General features: G+C 41.7%; 1 protein-coding gene across 3 annotated transcripts in view; it reads right to left on the bottom strand.

The window, feature by feature from the left end:
- ZNHIT6 (zinc finger HIT-type containing 6) overlaps positions 1 to 21,420 on the bottom strand; it is a 215,170-nt gene that overhangs the window by 50,190 nt on the left and 143,560 nt on the right. For all 3 annotated transcript variants that reach the window (XM_069232266.1, XM_069232265.1, XM_069232267.1), the window contains 2 exons: positions 20,551 to 20,631; positions 10,798 to 10,875 (listed from right to left, as the gene is read on the bottom strand). In XM_069232266.1, the coding sequence (XP_069088367.1) occupies positions 10,798 to 10,875; positions 20,551 to 20,631 (159 nt within the window). The remainder of the gene's footprint in view (positions 1 to 10,797; positions 10,876 to 20,550; positions 20,632 to 21,420) is intronic.

Genomic DNA, 21,420 nt, shown 5'->3' with positions numbered 1-21,420 from the left:
TAGATTGACCATAGCAGTGCACAAGTGCTGCCTTTCTGACGTGTTGGAATTTATTTGGGCTTTTAACCTCAACCACCTCACGCCCATCTATTTCACTCGTTCATGGGCTTGCCTTTCAAAAATCTGTTGATGACATTGGTAAATCCTTTACGTTTGGCCCTCCTTGGCACGGTTTTTGTACTACTTTGAGGACCGACCCTGTTACATGGATAATTGCACAAAAGTTTGACTGCCAGTGAACTTCTTTTTCCTTTGGTGTCTCTTTCGCACTCATGGCAGCTGTGGCACTTTGAATCAGCTCGCTTACGTCAACTGTTTCACTTTTCATTTTCAATTTATGTGGCAAGAAAAGTAGAGTTAGTAATTAACAATGCTAACAGCTCTAACTCGAGCAAAGGAAAGACCCATTGCATTGGAAATGCTTGCTCTGAGCTCCTTTCTTGACTTAGCTATGTCCCGACACTTGAGACAGATAAACTGAAACAGATTCTCATTCAAGACTTCGATCTCAGAATAAACGACTTGCAGTCACTGAGGACATTACTACCTGCACCGGGCCACTAAACACAGACCAATACTTAACTACACACAGTGTAGTCCCTTTTATATTATGGAGAAAGTCAGCTGCGTTCCTTCATGCAGTTAGGTTGGACGTTACAGACTTTGAAAAATGGCCGAATTCCACGGAAGTACATTAACATAGTGAATTGTTCACCGCCTTTAATTTATCCATGAAACAACAGACAATGACTAAAAGGGAAGCGAGTTTCACTATGCTTCACATAGAAAAGTTAGAAAAGTTTCCTTTCACAGTTGCAGAAAGTCCTTCAACAGTATGGGCATTATTAATCTGCCCACTTCCCCTTTTTGTTTTTTGAAATGCCTGAAACATCTTGTCGTGGGCAAGTACGAGCGACTAGGTGATAGCTATATTAAAGAAGAGTGGGAGTTGCCCTTTGATTACAAATGTCTGAACGGCGAAACAGAGGTCTTTCTCAGCGGAAGCGTATGCAAGACTACTGTTAGTCATTTAATGATCTGCAAGCAGGTGTCCTTTCACGGCCTTTGCTATGCAGGGGTCGCGATCCTGGCCTGTTTTCTGAAGGGTACTCCCGTCCCTTTGATTCGACCAGCATTTCATGTACTTTCGAATGGAAGTTAGGTGGTGCTGAGTGACCAAAGCTGGTGTGGTGTGCAACCAGGAATTGCCTACACAATTTCAGTCTCTAAGGTCGTTAGGCGTTGTGGACAAGTTTTATTCCCCCACCCTCCACACGAGAGATAAAAGTATCAGAAATGTGGCCTCACACATTGATATTGTTAATGCAAATTATGACAAGCTGAGCAGGCTAAAGGTGCTACTGTTTCAAAAACAAGTCGCGTTGACATCAGCAAGAGAGACGTATGCTCTCCAGATTGCGAGATCATCAGCCAAGATACAATCCCTATTAAATACCAACTTCCCCAAGCACTTTGGAGAACTGGTGTCCAGAATATTCAACTCCTCGAGCACTACTGGGATTGTCTACTTCTTTAAGGCTGTTGGATCTGGATTTGTGTCCATCTTCCAGTCTGTCTTCGGAGTCATCCCATTGGCCATCCATTCACTCTTTTCAAGTGTGTTTGGCAGAGTTCCTATAATTATGGCACTGATTGGCAGAAGACTACTGCTATTTCTTCAGATCCGCAGCGGTTGTGTCTTTCCAGCTACGCACAGCAACGGAGCCGCTGCCACCAGCTCAACTGGGCTGTGAACACAAGGTTTAGATCTTCGATGCTTTCTTGCTGGAGGAATTGGAGCGTCACTGGTAATTGTCGTTCCGGCCACTCCTACGGTGCGTGCAACAAGTCTTTCACTTCATATGGTGCCTCTTCGAACACTTGCCTACAGTGTGTCTTGCTGTTCTGCCAGTGCCTCCTGTGAACCAAGCACTGCTGATCTCCCCGATGAGGGTTCATTCATGGTCATGCCCATTGAGACTAAGGCTGATTTGCGAGGCCACTATTGTTAGAAAGATAAGATGATTAGCTTATTATACCAAATACAAAGTTTACATTTACTGCCCTTACTTTGGCCTGCTGTGCTTGTCATGATCAACATTATATCGCTTTGCATGTTTTTAGGTATTGATTTTTAACACTTTTTAAATGTGATTTTTTATCTGGTTGTTATGCTTTTAGTCCAGAGCATTTTTAGCATTTGGATTCATTCGCCTTCTGTGGCGTAAAGTTATGGTGTCATACTTGTTACAGCAATGGGGAGGGTGTAGTGAATCCTAGTTTGTGTTAATGGGATACAGGAGTTAGCTTAGCCTTTGGCTTGCAGACTCTTGCCCCCGTCATCTAGTGACTTTTACCCTACTTAGCTTGCTCTGTTTTAGAGCATTTATTTAATGAAATCTTTTAAGACGGCTGCCTTGTTTTTAGTTAGGCCCATGTTTTAATTTGCCTTATCAGTGCCACCGTGCTAAGGTGTCACTATCAAGCGACAAAGATAAACAAACCGTAGGTGTTCACATTAGGAACTTTCCCTCTTCACGCTTTTGAGGGAATTGTTTATATAAATTACTGTCCCAAGCATGTCTTGTTAACTATTGTTTGGGAACAGACCTACCTCAGGGGTCCAAACAGATCTATATAAATACTCCTCACTTAAACAGATAGGCATAGGGATTCCGACCAGATGCCATCGCTGCACGTCGCCTTGACGCTGAGCCAGTCTTCGCGTCCTACGAAGTCTGAGCTAGAGACCTCATTCCAAGGTAACAATGGTTGGGGGCTCTTCTCATTGACATGGCATTGGCAGATTAGATTTATCATACATAGCTCTCTTTTAGGTTAGAGGTTAAGCTCACTATGCTAGGATATTAGGATATATCTCATCCTTTATGTCATTACATGTTATTGCAAGATGGTGGGGGTCTTTGTATTAATGACTCTTGTCTTTATCATTCTGTTTCTTGCACTGTTCATTATCCTAATCATTAAAGCCCATGCACCTTATCGCAGATTGCAGTTTTGCTAAATAAAACCTATTGAAACTTTACTGCATCTTCTTCATTGCCTGTGTTTGATTGAGACATGTTGTTCATGTGAGAAAGGGGTAATCTCTGTTTAGCCACAACACTCCCAGAGATGTCACACACTTGAGTCCATGTGTAAAGGCTGCCACAAATCACCTTTTACTGTTTGGGTTTTTGGTGAATTGCTGCTTGTGAGCCGTGAGGGTTGGGACGACAGTTGCGACTTGTTGAAGGACTGGTATAGTCGCCTACAAACATAAGTACTGTTACCCATTAAAGAGCAGTCTTGCACGAGCAAGAGTCAAACTACGACACCAGGAAAGACTTAAAACCAACTTCAGAAATTGCCATTGCTGAATAGATAGGAAATAGCCGATCAAAAGGTATGCAAAGAAGACTGAAATATTGCTATGAGGCCCAGCTATCTCTACTAGGTCAAAAGACTGGTGGCCCATTGAGTTGGGAAAGACGCCCCACTAATGGGCCCAGCTATCTCTACTAGGTCAAAAGACTGGTGGCCCATTGAGTTGAGAAAGACCCCCCACTAATGAGATCAACTGTCAATTTGGGTGTCATTTTGACTTTTCACTATCTTTCTGTGTTCATATCTCTAAAGTTACCTCTTAGCGCATCCTGACACTTGCGGTTCTAATACAAATTCAACCTTTTCTATGAAAACAAACATGCTTTTTTCAGTCTGCATATAAGAATACCCAAATCCCTTACTCTGCCTTTGCAGCTCGCCAAACTGTGCTGCTCAAGTATTGCTCAATCTGCCTTATTGCTCTCACATTTCCACTTAAGTAACCACCATTCATTAGTTCCCTACAGAGAAAATAGCTATCTTCAACAGCCTTTGTATATGGCAAACAACTTTACACACAGCTGTTCCTGGATTTCTATAGGATATGCTTCAGTATTTATTATCCTTTCTGTAGTCTGTTCTGCTAATGCTTCTTTATTTTATAAATCCTATTATTCAAAAGAATTGTGAGGATGGTCAAGCCTTTTACTTTCAAACTTTTAAAATATGGAATGCTTTGTAAAGACACATCTTTTCTATCACTGACCATCTCCAGTCCTGAAAGGCTCTGAAACATTGGCAGTTTACTGTGTAATTGACTATTACTGTGATTTCATCTCTGTCAGCAGCAGTACGAATATTGATCATCTAATTCTTTACAAAACCCAATCAAATCAAATCAAATCTGCACTGTGCACAAGCCAAATAGAATAAAGGCCTATCACACATGCAAAGTATGGCTCTACACAACATCTAACGGTGAGCATTGGCATATCTGCTCCCACTTAGCATTTCAAATGTCTGAAACATGGAGGAACGATCCACTGCATACGGTGGGTCTAAAATTATGTAATGTCAGTATCCTAACCTCGGAGTCAAAGTAAACTACCTCCGGTTTACAAAACTGCTAAAAATGATTTTTTTAAAAGACTTGTTCCAGGCTGCAACAGAAATGTCTGCGGTGAGCACTAAACTACTGACTAGATTAACAGGCAGACTCATCTTCATTAAATGTATATTGCAGTGTGTTATTATTTTAAGTATGAGGGTCTTTAAAATAATTGCAATGTGACAAAAGGAGCTTTATAGAAACACAATTATTAATACATGATCACTATTATCAAATCATGGCGCACCTCATGTGGAATCACGCACTTTTGAGTCAACCTGCACAAAAAGAGGGCAGCCACAAAATCACAGCACTGTGGTCCAGCTTCCAGAGTCCTATGAGGACTTTGGTCACAATACAGTTTTAGACTACTGAACACGGAGTCTTGAGTAATCGTTTTTTAAGACAGTTCAGGGACGCAAAAAAAAAGTCCTGGTATCATGGTCATGAATTCCAACATTTACTGTCTAATCCCTCTTGGTAGAATAAAGATAACAAATAAAGCAGAAACATTTTCCTTGAGTGTAGGGCAGAAGATCAATGGTTCACCCTTTGAGAATAGTTTCTTAACCCCTTTGGTGTGTTGGATGACACACTCACGCCCTTCCTGGTGCGGGCCACGACCACTGGTCGACACTAGGGAGGGTCTTTAATGCACTGGAGGATTTTGTTTTATTTAAAAACCCAGTGGGAGACACAGAAGAGCTCCCGTGTCACCCCGTCCATCTGTGACATCAGCCCGTCATGAGGCATGATGACGCAACGCAGGTAAGGCCACTTTCTACTCTGGTAGGGACCAAAAATGCCTCCCCATCTTTCAATAAGACATTGTTTGAAAGGGGAGATTCTCCCTTTTCAAATGAGACCTTCCTGAAAGGGTTTCCTGGCCATGGATCACAGCCACGCTGTGATCCATGGCAAGGAAACACCACTAAACACCACTAGACACCGGGGATTTACTCTGGGGGGGCAGGGGGTCAGCCCTCATGTGAATGGGCCTTTACCTGCACTTTAAACAAGTTAAATGTATGTGCGAGGGGACTATGGAGAGATGAAGGGAAAATTTGCTGGGTGGTAGTGAGGGACTCCAAGTAGGAGGTCATGGGAGGAGGAGCAGCAAAAAAGCATGTTTCACTGGGCGCCACCAGTGGGTATGTGGCAAGGTGAAGTAATAGTGTGTCTTTTTTTTGGGGTGGGGGTTTCAGTGTCTTCTGAGAACCTGCTGATTGAGGGCAGAAGCGAAGGTAAGCTGACTGATATTCACTGTTGTACACATCACGCACACACACCCACTAGCAATTTTATCACCATATCTGCCTTCTACGTAGGCTGGTGTATTAGAAGGCAAGTTTAGCCAGTAGCAGAGATGGCATTTCATTGGATGACTACTGCTGAAGCCGTAACTCGGGTTATGGTGGACAGCTCTGAGGCACGATCAGAGACTGAAACAGCAGATACTGAAATAGCATCTGAGCAAGAGGACAATGGAGCAGAATCTGGGAGTGATTTTTCAGTCGTCGGAGTCCCACCCGACACGTTTTCCAGTGATTCTGAGGGAGATGATGAGGACAGTCGTGCTATCCCTTCGCAATCAGAGTCTGGGCAAAGGTGCAACAGCGGGTTAGCCCAGCCAAGAGAGCAGGTGTGTGCGGCGACAAGCACAGAAGGTGCTCTCTTGGTAGCCCCTCAATTTAGTTCAGCCCCTAATTCCACATTTTACTGGTGACGCTAGATGTAAAGTCGATACGGCTAACCTTTTGCCAGTCGACTCTGTCCATCTCTTTTTGGATGTTGACTTCTTTCAGCAAATTGTGCAGCAGACAAATTTGCATGCAGAACAATTTCTGAGGGAGCATGGAGGAAATCTAGGGCCCCGTTCTACGGCACACCAGTGGATTCTGACTTTGCTGGCAGAGTTGAAGATATTTTTGGGCCTTGCATTCAAAATGGGATTAGATCAGAAACCCACCTTGCAGTCCTGCTGACTCGCATGGTATGCTTAACCCCCATTTTCGCACAGGGCCGCAACAGGGAAGGCCAAAATCACATTGTGGAGACATCAAAATTATCTATCACAAAATAACCCAGTTTTGTAAAGCGGGAAAACTACCAAACCCAGACATTTCTGAAAACTAGACAACCAGGGGAGTCCAAAGGAGGTGTGGTTTGTGTGGATTTTCTTACCCAGAATACCCTGCAAAGGTGAAAGTTTTAATAAAAACTCTATTTTTCTTTGCATTTCTGTCACGCAAACTACAGGAAGATGCAGGGATCCATAGAATTCCTACCACCCAGAGTTTCCACACTTGTCCTGATAAAAACGTGACCCCGCGTGTGCCTGTTCCTAATCACAAAAGGACCACCCCTGGGTGTTGACCCTACTGTTGAGTAGCCCACATGTAAGGACTACCACTGACCGTTGTGTGATCCATTTCTGTAACAGGCACTAAGCCCAGGCACACCAGTGAGGTAGTGTTTTTATCGGAACAAGTTGGGAAACGCTGGGTGGCAAGCAGTTTGAGGATCCCTGCATATTCCTGTTTACATCATAGAAATGCAAGGAAAAATAGAGCTTTATTCAACGGTTTCCCTTTGCAGGGCGTTCTGGGGGAAAACATTTGGGGAATCGTCAAAAGCGATACCTCCCTGGACTCCTCTTGATGCCTACGTTTCAGAAACATCTGGGTTTGTTAGGTTTCCCTAAATGGTTCCCAACCCCAGGACTAATTAGTACACTCACCTTAGTTATCATTATCGCCACAGTAAGTTTTGGGACCTTCTCTGTCGCGGGCACTTGGCCTACCCACACAAGTGAGGTAACATGTTTATCGGGGGACAAGGGGGAATGCTGGGCAGCAGGAAGTTTGTGGCTCCCCTCAGATTCCAGAACTTTCCATTACCGAAAAGTGCAAAAAAAAGTATTTTTTAGTCACATTTTGAGTTTGCAAAGGATTCTGGGTGACAGAACCTAGCGAGAGCCCCACAAGTCACCCTATTCTGGATTCCAATAGATGTTAAGGTTCAAAAACGTACAGGTTTCTCTATGTGCCGGCTAAGCCAGAGCCCAAAATCCACAGCTAGGCACTTTGCAAAAAACGCATCCGTTTTCATTGGAAAAATGTGATGTGTCCATGTAGTGTTTTGGGGCATTTCCCGTCATGGACACTAGGCCAACCCACACAAGTGAGGTACCATTTTTTTTATCAGGGGACATGGGGGAACGCTGGGTGGAAGGAAGTTTGTGGCTCCCGTAGTATTCCAGACCTTTCCATCACTGAAATATGCGGAAAAAGTGTTTGTAAACTCAAAAACATGGCTAAAAAAACCAAAGGATTCTGGGTAACAGAACCTGGTGTGAGCACCACAAGTTACCCCATTCTGGATTCCCTTAGGTGTCTAGTTTTAAAAAATGTCTAGGTTAGCTAGGTTTCCCTATGTGCAGTCTGAGCTGGAGCCCATAATCCACAGCTCGGCAATTTGCAAAAAACTCACCAGTTTTCATTGGAAAAATGTGAAGTGTCCACATAGTGGTTTGGAGCGTTTCCTGTCGGGGGCACTAGGCTTACCCACACAAGTGAGCTACCAATTTTATTGGGAGACTTGGGGGAATGCTGGGTGGAAGTAAGTTTGTGGCACCCCTCAGATTCCAGAACTTTGCATTGCTGAAATGTGAGGAAAATTTGTTTTTAGACACATTTTGAGGTTTGTAAAAGATTCTGGGTAACAGAACCTGGTGAGAGCCTCACAAGTCACCCCATTCAGGATTCCCTTAGGTGTCTAGTTTTAAATATGTATAACTTTGCTAGATTTCCCTATGTGCTGGTTAAGCTAGAGCCCAAAACCCACAGCTAGGCACTCTGCAAAAAAAAGATTCAGTTTCCATTGGGAAAATATGATGTGTCCAAGTAGTGTTTTGATGAGTTTCCTGTCACGGGCACTAGGACTTCCCACACAAGCAAGGTAACATTTTTTATCAGGAGACTTGAGGGAACACAGAATAGAAGAACAAGTGTTATTGCCAGTTGTCTTTCTCCACATTTGTGCCTTCCAAATATAAGACAGTGTGTAAGAAATAAGTCATTTTGAGAAATGCCCTGTATTCACATGCTAGTATGGGTACCCCCGAATTCAGAGATGTGAAAATAACCACTGCTTCTAAACTCTGTATCTTGTGTCCATTTCGGAAATACAAAGGTTTCCTTGATACCTATTTTTCACTCTATATTTTACCAAATGAATTGTTGTATACCCAGTATACAATGAAAACCCATTGCAAGGTGCAGCTCATTTATTGGCTCTGTGTACCTTGGGTTCTTGATTAACCTACAAGCTCTATATATCCCCGCAACCAGAAGAGTCCAGCAGATGTAACAGTATATTGCTTTCAAAAATCTGCCATAGCTGAAAAAAGTTACAGAAGAAAACGTATACAGAAATGGCTGCTTTTTCAACTCGATTTCAATATTTTTTTTCAACTGTTACGTTCTATAGGAAAACCTTGAAGGATCTGCACAAATGTTCCCTTGCTGAATTCAGGACTTTGTCTACTTTTCAGAAATGTTTAGCTGTCCAGGATCCACCATTGGTTTCACACCCATTTCTGTCACTAACTGGAAGGAGACTGAAAGCATAAAAAATAGTAAAATGGGGTATGTCCCAGTAAAATGCTAAAACTGTGTTGAAAAATTTGGTTTTCTGATTCAAACGCCTATTCCAGAAAGGTGGGAAGATGGTGATTTTAGCATCGCAAACCCTTAGTTGATCCCATTTGCAGGGAAAACAACAGAGGTTTTCTTCTGCGGCACCCACTCCCCCCCCCAAAAAAAAATGTAGCTCTATATTGGCTAATTTCTCAGTCTCCTCCAAGAGAACCCACAAACTCTGGGTACCTTTAGAATCCCTAGGGTATTGGAAAAAAAGGATGCAAAATTGGCGTGGATAGCTTTGCGGACCAAAAGGTATAGGGTCTTAAGCAAAACTAGCTTAAATAGCCAAAAAAGGGCTCAGCATTTGGGGGGGGGGGGGGCAGCAGCTAAAGGGTTAACAGGACAGTAAATAAAGACTGAAAAGGTGGCTGAAAAAGTAGTCTGACAATACAATGCACAAATTCATGTGCCATTAGCCTGTCTTGCAGTAGTAACTCCATAAGTAAACCGAAGGGATCATTTTCAGAAAGGTCTTTTAACCTTGTCTCCAGACACTCGAAAAATCCTGAAGTAGAAGCCTGGTGGATGCCGTCTATTACCTAGACTTAAAATTAAATGGAATGGTAGGTCCTTCGATCTCTACTAGTTAGCATTTCTTGGATTATGTAAACCTGGTTCAAATCTTAAAATATAATTCTTTAAACAAAAATGTACTTATTAAGTTCTTCATGACTGTATGGAGTGGCACATCATAACATTTACATATTTTTTTTTTTTTTTTTTTTTTTTAAAGAAGGCAGGCAAATAGGGTCACAGTCAATTTCGAATGGATTAAAGGAGAAGACAAACATGATGCCTCAGCTCGGGACAGATATTTAAAAGCTGGAACTATGCAGACAGTTTTTGTGCCACAGTTTAACTACCGCGAGCAAAAGCAGCAGGAACTTGTGCAGAGAAACACAATAGAATGCACAGCCATATAAGCACAGAGTTAGCTGGAAGATGGAAATTCACTACTTTGATGACTACACTCAGTTAAGGCATCATCAACAACAGACACCCTAGCAACTCCAGAGTTTATCACCGGAGTCCATTGAAGAATAGACAACTTATTATTCTATCGCATAGGAGAGTATGTAAATTTCATAATATTTAATTCCTGGCAAAATACTGTCAACTTAACATCAACTTTTAGATTTAACTGTCGCAGCAGTGTTAATTTCCAGTTAACTTTGAGACGAATTAATATCGTAAAACAGTCCATACGGTTCAAAGTATGACTTGCTGGAATTGGAGGCATTCTATTTGACCTTGTGCTAACAGTAAGTCTGCCTGTGGCTCGTCGATGGGTACAATGGAGGACTGTTCAGTATACATTAACGCAGTCAGCCTTCAAAGAGGGCAAACGTATGCCATCGTAAACACCTACTTACTCAAGTGGTGAATACTAAGCTCTCTTGGAAGTGTGCAGAGATTAATTAAAGGTGTAAGGAAGAAATGATTTCATCCTGTAATGGCGCTAAATTTAGAAATATTTCAGGAGACTGAAGGATAGAAAGGTGTGGGTGTCTCCGAGCATGTTTTATTTTTAATACGCGCTGCCAGCACTACTAAGGAGATTTACAGCAGACAAGCATAACATGGCAGACAGTAACTGACGGAAAACATGATTTACGCCTTCAAGACGTTCACATAAATAAAGCAGATGTCTGTTACCTGACTGAATCATGCTTTCTTTTCTCGACCTTCATGAACACGGTTACAGCAGACAGATCCCGGACATAAGCCTTCAGTCTGAAAAGAAGTTGCTTTGAGTGAAGGTCATAATTTTAACCGTAAACAGAACACATGGCGGATACTGCTGCTTCTAAAAGGTGTATATTTACCCAAAAATGTTCATAAACCATCAACAACGCCAACACATCAGCCAAGCGCGCAAGCGTGGACATCTCACTACAGCGCCATTCAGTTAGCTGTGGAACTCGATCACACACATCCTCCAATCTGTAACACAAGCTCGCTTTAATGCAATTAGAAGGTTTACTGTAATCAGGACAACGGAGTCTGCCCGGAGGCGGCCCTTTAGATCATCAATCACACCAACTATACTAACTAAAGTACTGTGACATAAATCGACCCCCCCCCCCCCCACAAGCACATTCTTCGGCTGGTGCTTAGAAGTTACAATGAATACATAAACTGAGCACCTTATTAACATTGTAGTACAGTTTCAAACAAATATAAATAACACCATGACAACATCAGATCTGCCAACTCACAGTATGCCACCGAGTGTCACATATCGGCTTCCTTTCTATGGTCACCTGGTGAAGAGGTGCTATGAAATGGTGAAGGTGAGCTGGACACCCCTGCACACAAGAGGATTCCAGCTCGTTTTTTGAGGTTCTAGACAACCCATGTCCATTAAGGGGTGTAAAAACACACAAGGAAATAAATAGCAGCTTCAGCAAACCTTTTTTTGGGGGTGTTGACTGTTGGCGTGGGGAGGGGGCAGAACTGTGACTCAGGCAGTTATTGACATGAAAATCCACCCCTCTTCCACAGTGATTTTTTTTTAAAAGTTGGCAAGTCTGCAACATTTACAACACGTTCTGTCCAAATTGAAACGGAAAAGACCAATATTTGCATTTTATAAAGCCTGGTCCCTGAAATGGAAATGATGAATATTAACATAACCAACTAGAAGTGATGCACATCTAATTTCTCTAATAAATCAGGATTTTTCTTGGAAGAGATTTTTCTTTGCATGCCAAAGGGTAATGGGGTGGAATGCAGATCTTGCTACATCCAGGCTTTGCTCGTCCTTTTTGCTTTTGATTTTCGTGTATCTACATGTCCAGTATCAGGGCACTCAAGGACACTCTAAGGCAGCTAGTTGTATAGTTAACTAGAAAACATTTCTGTGGAAGGAAGCATTCTCAATACAATCTTTTAGTCACTCTCTTTGACATTGCCTCAAATATCATAAACATTTGTATTGCATTTGTATAATCTGTTGCTATCACTGGTGTGCTTTTGAGGCAGTGTGCTCTCCTGGTCCCATTACCCACAAGCCAGAGATTCAGTGCATGGTTGTAAGAGTGCATGTCTGTTGTGGGAAACCTATATGGGAAGGGTTTGGTGTTCTCCTTCAGGGTCAGAGTGAGTCTCCAGTCTTGTTTCAGGGTGCAGGTGTACTTGTATAGCTCAGAGGAGTGCATGGTTGTTAGAGCTTTGCTTTATTAATACATAATTCTAAGACAGTCCACAGTGATTAGGACATTCACATACACAAACTTTGTGCTGAAAATGTTGGATTTTCACGAGGCAGTGATTATTCTTAAAACCTTCTGCTGAAAAAGAAGTCATGTGGTTCAAAAGGAAGAGGGAGCACATTCGGACTTAAAGTGAGAGGGGTGCTTGGGGAAAGGGAATTTATCCAGGAGCTCTTGTGTGACTTACGAACCACTGCCCCGGACTGAAGAATGCTCACAACATATTATTCTGGGTAGTATACAATAATGGCGGCAGCTCCCACTCAAGAGTGGCACATCCTAGGATAAGTCAACATGAGCTTGGTCTACAGGTTCTTTGGAAAAGTGTTGGTTTAAAGACAGGTGAAAATTGAGGTTTCTCACCCCAGTTAAGCAGAGATACCTAAATGTAATTAGGTCGGTCCGGTGTCAGTGCTATCTACTGCAGGTGTGAGGCAACAGGATTATCATGGAAGTTACTTTTCTAGCCCAAAAGCACTCCTTCATCCAGACTACTGGAAAGGACCTTCCTTACCAAAGGCAACAGGCAAGCCTTTGCCCATCAAACTGTAAAAAATAAAAATGTTCAAATTCAGGTGGAATGCATGGTCTAGCTTCTGTTCACAAGGCACCTACTGACTACACCAGACCAGTTCTTTGTTCTCTATGAAGCAGTTGCATATGTAACAACCTCTGTGTACCTATTCTCATAGGCCAGGGCTGTCCCGTGTAGGTCAAAATGGACTAGATCCTTGCCAGATTCAAACAACATCTATGTAGGATATAGTTAAATGCCATATGGATTTCTCCATTTATCTAGATGGATCTCACTTGCATTGCCAATAACTGGCATTATCATCTGGAATATATCAGGCTCTTTTGGCTCTTTGACAAGCCCTATATTTTTGTTACACAGACATTTTGGAAGACTTTCCAAAAAGAACAATGGGAAAAGGGGGGCTTACAGTTGAGCCTTAAGCTCTAAACAGAAACCTCCTAAGCAAGGCAAGTGACACCTGAGCGTGCGATATGAAGTGGATGCCCAAAGTATAGGGTTTACAAAAAAAAAAAAAAAAACACGGGCGCTGTCCACAAGCTTTGCATAACACAACCAACTTTGCATTTATGCCATATTGAACATTTGGGCGAAAAAAGGCACAGTATGGAGCAATACTTCACAGTATGGATAAAAGCGCAGTAAATTATAAGGACACTGGAAACCCAGATTACTAGATGAGGACCGGTATAAATGGCAACCTGTGTATCCATCCCATAGTCTCCGTTGACAAGGTGGAAGTTGGGTAGAATCCTGACATTTAGAAAGCAGACTATTCTTTCAGCATCTAAGTTCAGGTTGAAAATCTGAAGCAATATTCTCAAATTTAGATCAAAACTGCAAACAGCTTGTTGCCTTTGTCTGATAGAATAATCATAAAGCACACTTTGATGACATCTTTTTAAATGGGCATTCAAAAGGTTTATAAGAAAGACGAGATATAATGAAATATACATTTTCAAGGATGGAATTTGTAAACACAGGATACAAACGGAGCAGCTCAAACAAATGAAAATCCAAGAGAAATGGTGATTGCCTGAGGTCATATGGGTATCAATTTTTTCAGACGAGAACTTCTGAAGTCCACTTGGATACTCAGATTCAGGTAGGAAGGAAAGAACAAAGGGCAGAATAGGGTTCAAGAAAGCAGTTGCATCTTCCTAAAAGCTGACAAAAGGGCCACAGCCAGTTGATCTCTTACTGATGTCTACTGGATTCCTTTATGGCCACGTGGAAGGTTTCAAAATTATCATGAAAAACCTAAAAGTAGCTGTATAATAATACCTCAAGAATTAGTTAGCCACAGGGACTCAGTGCAAGAACGGAGCACAAAGGACACCTAGGGGAGAAAGAGGATTCTCTTTCCCCTCCCCCTTGCTTCTTGAAAGTAGAAGGGGGATTATTTTGCTGCTTCCGAGAGGTCTAACATCCAATATCCTGCTGGATCACTCAGAAGTCACTAGAATCATCAGGAACGTGGTTTTATTTTATAAGATCTCAATGGCAACAGGGAAAGATCATGGTGGAGGAGATGAAACAGATTCTATAAAAGACCGATGGAAGAATCCAAGCTAGTGAAAGCAAGGTCTGAGGTTGGTGCAAAACTCCCCATCCCTTTTGCCAAGCTGGGTTGCAACTAGATGTAACTATTCTCTGAGATAAACTGGAACACTAGTTCAGAACCCCGAGGGTGACCTGTCCTGAAACTTTCTGGATGGCATCCATTGACAAACAGGCACTCTTTTGTTGTGAAAGTGTATGAATGACAAATACACATCTTTTTATCCATTTTACCCCATACAAGGATTTTGTTTCTAAAAAAAAAACAGCCAGCATGGTCCCTGAAAGAACACACGAGGAAACAACTACAGATGAGAAAGGTCCACAAACATACATCTCCACAAAAGGTTAAAAAGCAAAATGGATTCGAAAAGGAGTCCAACAAAGCCAAAGACTTTTCTCTAGATCTGTATTTCAGAAGGAAAATATGAACAAGGCAAAGCCCAATGCTTAGGAGGAAATGTAGTTGTGGGCCTATAAAGCACCCACTACTTTTATACTTTTGAGCAATTTATCTTAAAGAACAAGCTCACTGGTTGGCCAGGAGTGTTCTAAACAGACTGTAATGTGTTCCTACTACGAAAGTTGAAACCCATCTCACTTTGGCCACACAGAAAGGTTCATAACACCTTGGTCCTATATGTAAAAACAACCACTTAGTCCGTTGTGCACAAGAAGGCTATGCAGCAAAATTCACAAGCCTACCAACTAGTCACTGACAGTGGCGAGGCTGGGCTGAATAAACCAGATAGTCTGCCCAAGAGTTCCAACATCTCAGTGGCCATGTTGTGTATAAAAGGAGACCACACCAGCAGCCCCGGAATTTCTCAAGTGAATTGGCAAATCGGTGGTGAGCCAGTAAGTAACCAGCGATTACGAAGACAAGGAATGTTTACCTCTTTTGTTGTTTTAAAGATTAGTTGAAGGTCGAATATTATGAAAAGAACTCTAAGAGGTGGGAAAGAAAACAATTGAAGTATAAGTGAAGGTCATAGACATAATTCGTCGAAAAAAACAAAAAAAAATGTTAGAAACCCGATCAGGGAATAAATGCTATTTACCTTGCCAGCATGCATAGTTTGGAGTATATGTTCGATGATGTTTTGTGGATAGAAGAATTGCTTGACACTTGAGAATTTAAAAGCACCTTAAATACTCTGAAGCCAAGAGTTATAATGTAATAATCCGAGGCTCTTTCATATTCTGGAAACCTCTTTTGCAAAAAAAAAAAAAAAAAAACAAAAAAAAAAAAGATCCGAATTAAAGAATTGATAAATCTGCAACGTCTGTTGGTTCGGTTAAAGGATTCCATAAGGCAATTCTGACTCTTACGTTTTAGGTATACCAGTGTCAAAATCTCACCGCTTGATATCAGTACCCTCCCTAATTCCCTTCCCCCCCATCTGTCCACTTGGATAATACACTGATGTGATGACTAATTCGGAGCGGCCGGAAGGTGGGCTTCAGAACTGTTTCCGTGATTCTCATCCTAAGGAGGTTCGGAAGGTCAACTCTCCAGGGCACATTCAGTACCCTGTTCAGAAAGGTTAGCTTAAATCTGAAATTCTCAGAGCAATTTTACGAGTTGTGTCTTTAAGACTGCCAATCTTTTTATATGCTGAGACTACGCAGTCTTAAAGATACCACTCCTAAAATTACTTTGTGAATTGCTAAAAATCGTAAGGTTACACAAAAGTATAAATTTATCTTTGTGAATTAGGCCCTTAGTGCCCTGGTACATAGGGAACGCATACAATCTGAAATTTGATATTGCAAGGCTGTCCCCGCAACTGCAAGGATTAAAGGAAAGCAAAAGACTGACATGGTATGTTCATCATATGCAAATCTTTGAGTTCCAGCTGTAAACCTGCCAGAAGAGTACAACAAGGGTTCATCACAGAACCAGTGAGGAGCTTTTCATTGCCACGTTCTGGACTGCATGGTCAGGACACCTTCCTGAACTGGGTATACACTAACTATCTAATCCTGTTTGTGAAGACTGGAGCAGGTGAGTTGATGTTTCAGGCCAACATGATATTGTTTTGAAGGTTTCCTACATGTGATATGAACATAAATCTAATAATAAATAAAATGATTTGAGGCAATCTGGGAGCTCGCCTCCAATCAAGAGAACCTACTGAATATCGCAAATGTACCCCAAACATAACTACCCATAAGACTTAATATTGCCTACACTGAAGGCCTACAGGCAGTCTCCACAAAACACGACACACAGTAAGACAGAAGGTCTTAACAGAAGCTTGCCTATAGGCACAGGTAGCCCCTAAGCTCCATATGAGTAGAAAGAAGAACCCAAGACATAAGCAAAATTGATGCAGGTATCATCTGGTCAGTGACAGTAAATCTCTCTTTTTGCCTGATCACCCCCATCTTTTGCTGATGGTATTGCTGGCTTGTTGAACTCTGCACACTCTGGCACTGCTGTCCCCCCGACCTCTAAAACATGGTAACATTGGATAATCCTCAATGGAATATTTAACTTTCCAGTAATGCTGAAGTATAGGGTACAGAAAAACACACCAATGGCATAGGAAATGTAAATGTTACATAAGGTCTGCAGCACATGTTCCGCCATCCACTAGGCTGGAAAGAAAACATAGCTTTAGGCCTTGTAGGGGAACCTATCAAATAATATTATTTTTACAGAAAATAAATACTTTTAAACATTAAATAAGTCAGCTCTAAGTAAGCAGTGTACCTCACAAGGTAAGGTGCGTAGTAAAATGGGGGTATACAAGAATTCAGTGTTTGCATGTACTTATAGGGAGTAGCCTCTAAAAGTTATTTTCGTTGTAAAGGGGTCCAGCTGCTCATATGACCAAAACTAAAGCTAAGATAAAATACTACTTAATCTAAATCAGATTTGGAATAAGCTACAGATAAGATTCAACCAATGTTTTGGATTTTAATAAAAATCCAATTCAGTGGTGAAAGTTTGATTTTCAGTAACCTTAGACCGCTTGAACATTTAGTGCACTGTCATTAGCATGCCAGCAGCTGCACCACACCAGTTCTTGCCCATAATTAGGTCCGATACCTGCTTCCACAGCAGAAACAATGGCTTGGGCATTTTGGAGGAACAACCTGGATATGAGGTCCGTAATTCCTCTCCTCTCAGGAAGGGCAGCTGCGGAGGGTTTGGGAACTTTATTAGCTTAAAGGACCTGGATGAGGACTGGCCATTCACAGTAAGTGTAAAGTGAAACCTGGAGAAGAGAAGCTTTTGTTTCCTGGGTCAACTGTAGCCTGCTTGGCACTAAATTGATGGCAGTGGTGGTTCCAGAACCAGTTTGGTGTGGTTGAGGAGGAGAGGCATGCTCATTTCCCTAAACACGCACCTGCCTCACACACCAGAAGCCTCCAAGGGCAGAATGGTGCTGTCATGTTGAATTTTAGTCAGAATAGCACACTTTGAGATAGATTGCAGTAAGACAAATAGGGTGTGCTGCAAATGTAGAAAGGGTTGCCCCTGGAAATGTTTTCTCATTGGTTAGGGAGTGTCCAGATGTCACCACCACCAAATGGCTAATTAATCCTACAAAATGTGGCACTTGACCCACAGGGATAGTTTGTTGACCTCCTTTGTGGCTACAGGGACACAAGTTGCAAGAGGCTTTTTTCCTGGAGTGTTCATCTGACCAGTAGAAACTGTATATTGTTCTGGACTGAACCCTGCAGGTGGTTTCTGCCATAGTGAGTCTTAGCCCTTAAGTACTGTCCATGAAGTCCTTGGAGCCTTAGAAGAGACCAAGAGCAAATGCTCAAGAAAGTCTGAGAAGTGGGGACTTAAAAGAAAATTATTGGATTTCCATGACCTTCGCCTCAGCGGGATTTAATCGCTAAGGTGTCCAATTTTGAGAGGGCTTTGCCAGATAAATCTCTGGGCTTGCCCCGCAGAACGATTTTGAGCTCCAAAAAAAAGAAAGACCAAGACAGAAGGCAAAAATCAGACCAATGAAAGCACTTCGGCTGGTGGAGTTTTCACACTCTAAATTTTTCCAGACAAAATCAACTCTTTCAGTTGGACCTCATCCAACGGTTATCTGACATTGCGAGAACTTCCCTGAATACAACCTGCAGCCTTGCTCCTCTATAGGATCTTATCTTAAATTCAGAGGCCAAGTTAAAGATAAAGTCTTTATTTGTGATGGCCCTCTTGAGGTACCAGATCTCCACTCCATTGTGCTTGGCATGTAGTAGTGCCTAGGTCTCATGCAAATGTGAATAGTGAATGTAGATTGTCGCTTTACTTTTTCTTGATGTTTTTTCCACCTAAAACTTTAAAAATCTTTCTTGTTTCTGGATCTCCCATTTGGATTTTAGTTGTTTGAGTGTCATGTTTCTTATTATATTTACGTCTGCTTTGGAAAATGGTTTGGGGATTTTTGCTGTGTTTTGACTAATTGTTTTGGGTCTGCTAAATACGTTACACTCTTTCCGTTATGTGAAGCTTGTCTTCTCTATACCATAGCTACCAGGGTTGAGCCCAGATTGATTTATTGAACTAGTGTGTTGGAACTGACTAGGCTTTGGACTTAATACGTGGGAATGACTCACATCGTTCCCATCAAATAACCCATTTTCTTACAGCCTATCTTTATTGAGTAAGTTGTAATGGCACCTTAAAGTGAGATAGCCAAGAGGGTGCAGATGACCTTGATGTGGCTATGAACTGGTCACTGAGCAGAGGTAAGAACACGTCCGCCAAATGCTCGTCTGGATTAAAATTCTCACAATAATTTTTCACAATGAAATGCTCTGTTCCTCAAAAGGAAGCCTGGTTACACATAATTTTCTAATGGCATAAGAGCATCAGCGAATCAGAGGAGGACAAAAAGACGGCAGAAACAAAGTACCAACATTGGCTAAGTCACACCTTGCCAATGCCCAGTACTCTTGGTAAGGTGGGAGGGCAGATGATTTAAGACACAGGGTACTCATCATTATAAAGCTCAAAAGAGAGTGATGCTGGGACAGAGTCTCAGCTCCCTTCTTTGAAGACCTTTCAGAGCAGCGAGTACATGTTTTTCAGACACACACTTTGTTTAAAGCCCTAACTGGAACCACTAAAATGCAAATAAGACATAACTGGCACTGTGGCTTCCAATTAATGCATTTAACCAATATATAAGCACACTCTCGTATTTTGGTAATAGACGGTGTTCAAGTGAGGCTTTGTGTTTATGTTGTTGATCACTTGTAACAGAACTGGTGTTGAGCCAAGGCTTGGAGAATACACTGTGTAAGTACCCAGTCAGGCAACTGTTTAGTAGTGTGGGCTCTTAGTGTCCACCCAAAGTTAAGACTGATATGTGCTCAAGGAATTCCTTTAGTGATTGTCAAGCCCTCTGATGACTAGAAACCACTCCTGAAAAAGAAGCGATTACAGGAATTAGGGGTTTATCAGACTAAAAAAGGGTAACAGCCTACAAAGCAGGAGTGGGTGAGGTGATCACATACCCTCAGTATAATCAGTGGTGGTCACATTCTGAGCAGTGGCACAAGCAGAAGCCTAAACTCAATTCAAGGACTAAGCAGGCAGGGGAGCTGTGAGAGAAAAAACTTAACTGTTAGTCAAAAGAAGTTCTCATCCGAAAGAAATGGAATACAAAAGCCATTTGTAAGTTGACCAAAATTGTGCCCAATCTCCTCGAGTGGAAAGAAAGGAAGCCAAAGGCTTTATAGTGACTGGGCAAGTGCAGAGCCATGTGCATGTTTTGAAACTTGAATGTTTAATTTCTGCTGTGAAAAAATTGCTGCTCCCTTCTATATTTGGAGAATGTCCCCTAGTCAATGAAAAGAGGCAAGGACCATAGAAGAAGCAAATAAATATAGAAAGTAGCAGCAGATGCAGCAAGCTAAAGAAGAGCAGAAATTGTAGCTACCTCTCCTGGGACTTTTCCATTTACTGGTAAATATGCCATTTCAAGTTAGTATTCCACGACTGCCAGCCCTCAGAAAATGCTTATCGACCAAGACCGCTGCACCACTAATTTTTATCAACAGGTACATTACAGAGTTAAGTTTCCTTAAATATAAGTGATCAATGTCTGATAGATTAAACATTGCAAAAAGTACCTCTGCCGAATAACTGGATCAGATTCCTGAGGGTCAGTGTAGGCTTTCAATAGTTGATGCAGCGTTTGGTCCTCTGGTACTCTGTTCATCAAAGGAAGCAACAAAATTAGACACTTTACATATTTTACAAAATATGACACACAGTTTCATATGCATTACTTTACCTTTCCAAATTCAAAGGTTAGATCCCTTGCATCAAAGAAGGCCTATTATTTCATTATATGTAGTATGTACTTTGCAATAGTTAATGCTTTCAAACAGGACTCAGGGTTCCTCTCAGCTATCACAGCTCTTACAGACAACCACTAAAGACCAGGTGAAAAAAATAAATAAAGGAAACAAGCTGCTCTATTACAGCATTTGGGGTGCAGTAGGGGGGATGGTCAACAACAAAAAGCCAGCTAAACCATCGAAACTGGAGGTGTGGTATTTTGTATGCATTTTTCCTTTCATAATTTCTCAATCCCTAAATAAATGAAGTCTAGTTGCTCCTTTGAAAACTTAACAGAAGATCCATGAACTACACACAAATAGCTGCATAACTAACCGTCTACTGGTTTTAATAGGATCATCAAGGCAAAAACAACATTGAGAGGCAGACAGTACGGGAAACACCTATTTCGTATCTAAGGAGTCAATATTCTTCTTAATGGAGTCTTAGGATATCAAAACTCAAGCACATGTAATGCTGCTTTAAAAAATGGTTAACTGCAACAACAAGGTTATGGATGAAAAGCATGAATGAATTGCCAGCGACCAAAAGTGATTACCAGTGGCTGTGATTAATTCAAGCATTCCACCCATCAATGTTTTTGTTTACTTCAGTGTGACTCCCTAGGTGCTATAAATATGCCCAGACGTGAGTTTCAT

Source organism: Pleurodeles waltl, chromosome 4_2 (assembly GCF_031143425.1).
Source record: "Pleurodeles waltl isolate 20211129_DDA chromosome 4_2, aPleWal1.hap1.20221129, whole genome shotgun sequence".
NCBI lineage: Eukaryota > Metazoa > Chordata > Amphibia > Caudata > Salamandridae > Pleurodeles > Pleurodeles waltl.
This window is presented reverse-complemented; position numbering and strand designations above follow the sequence as displayed.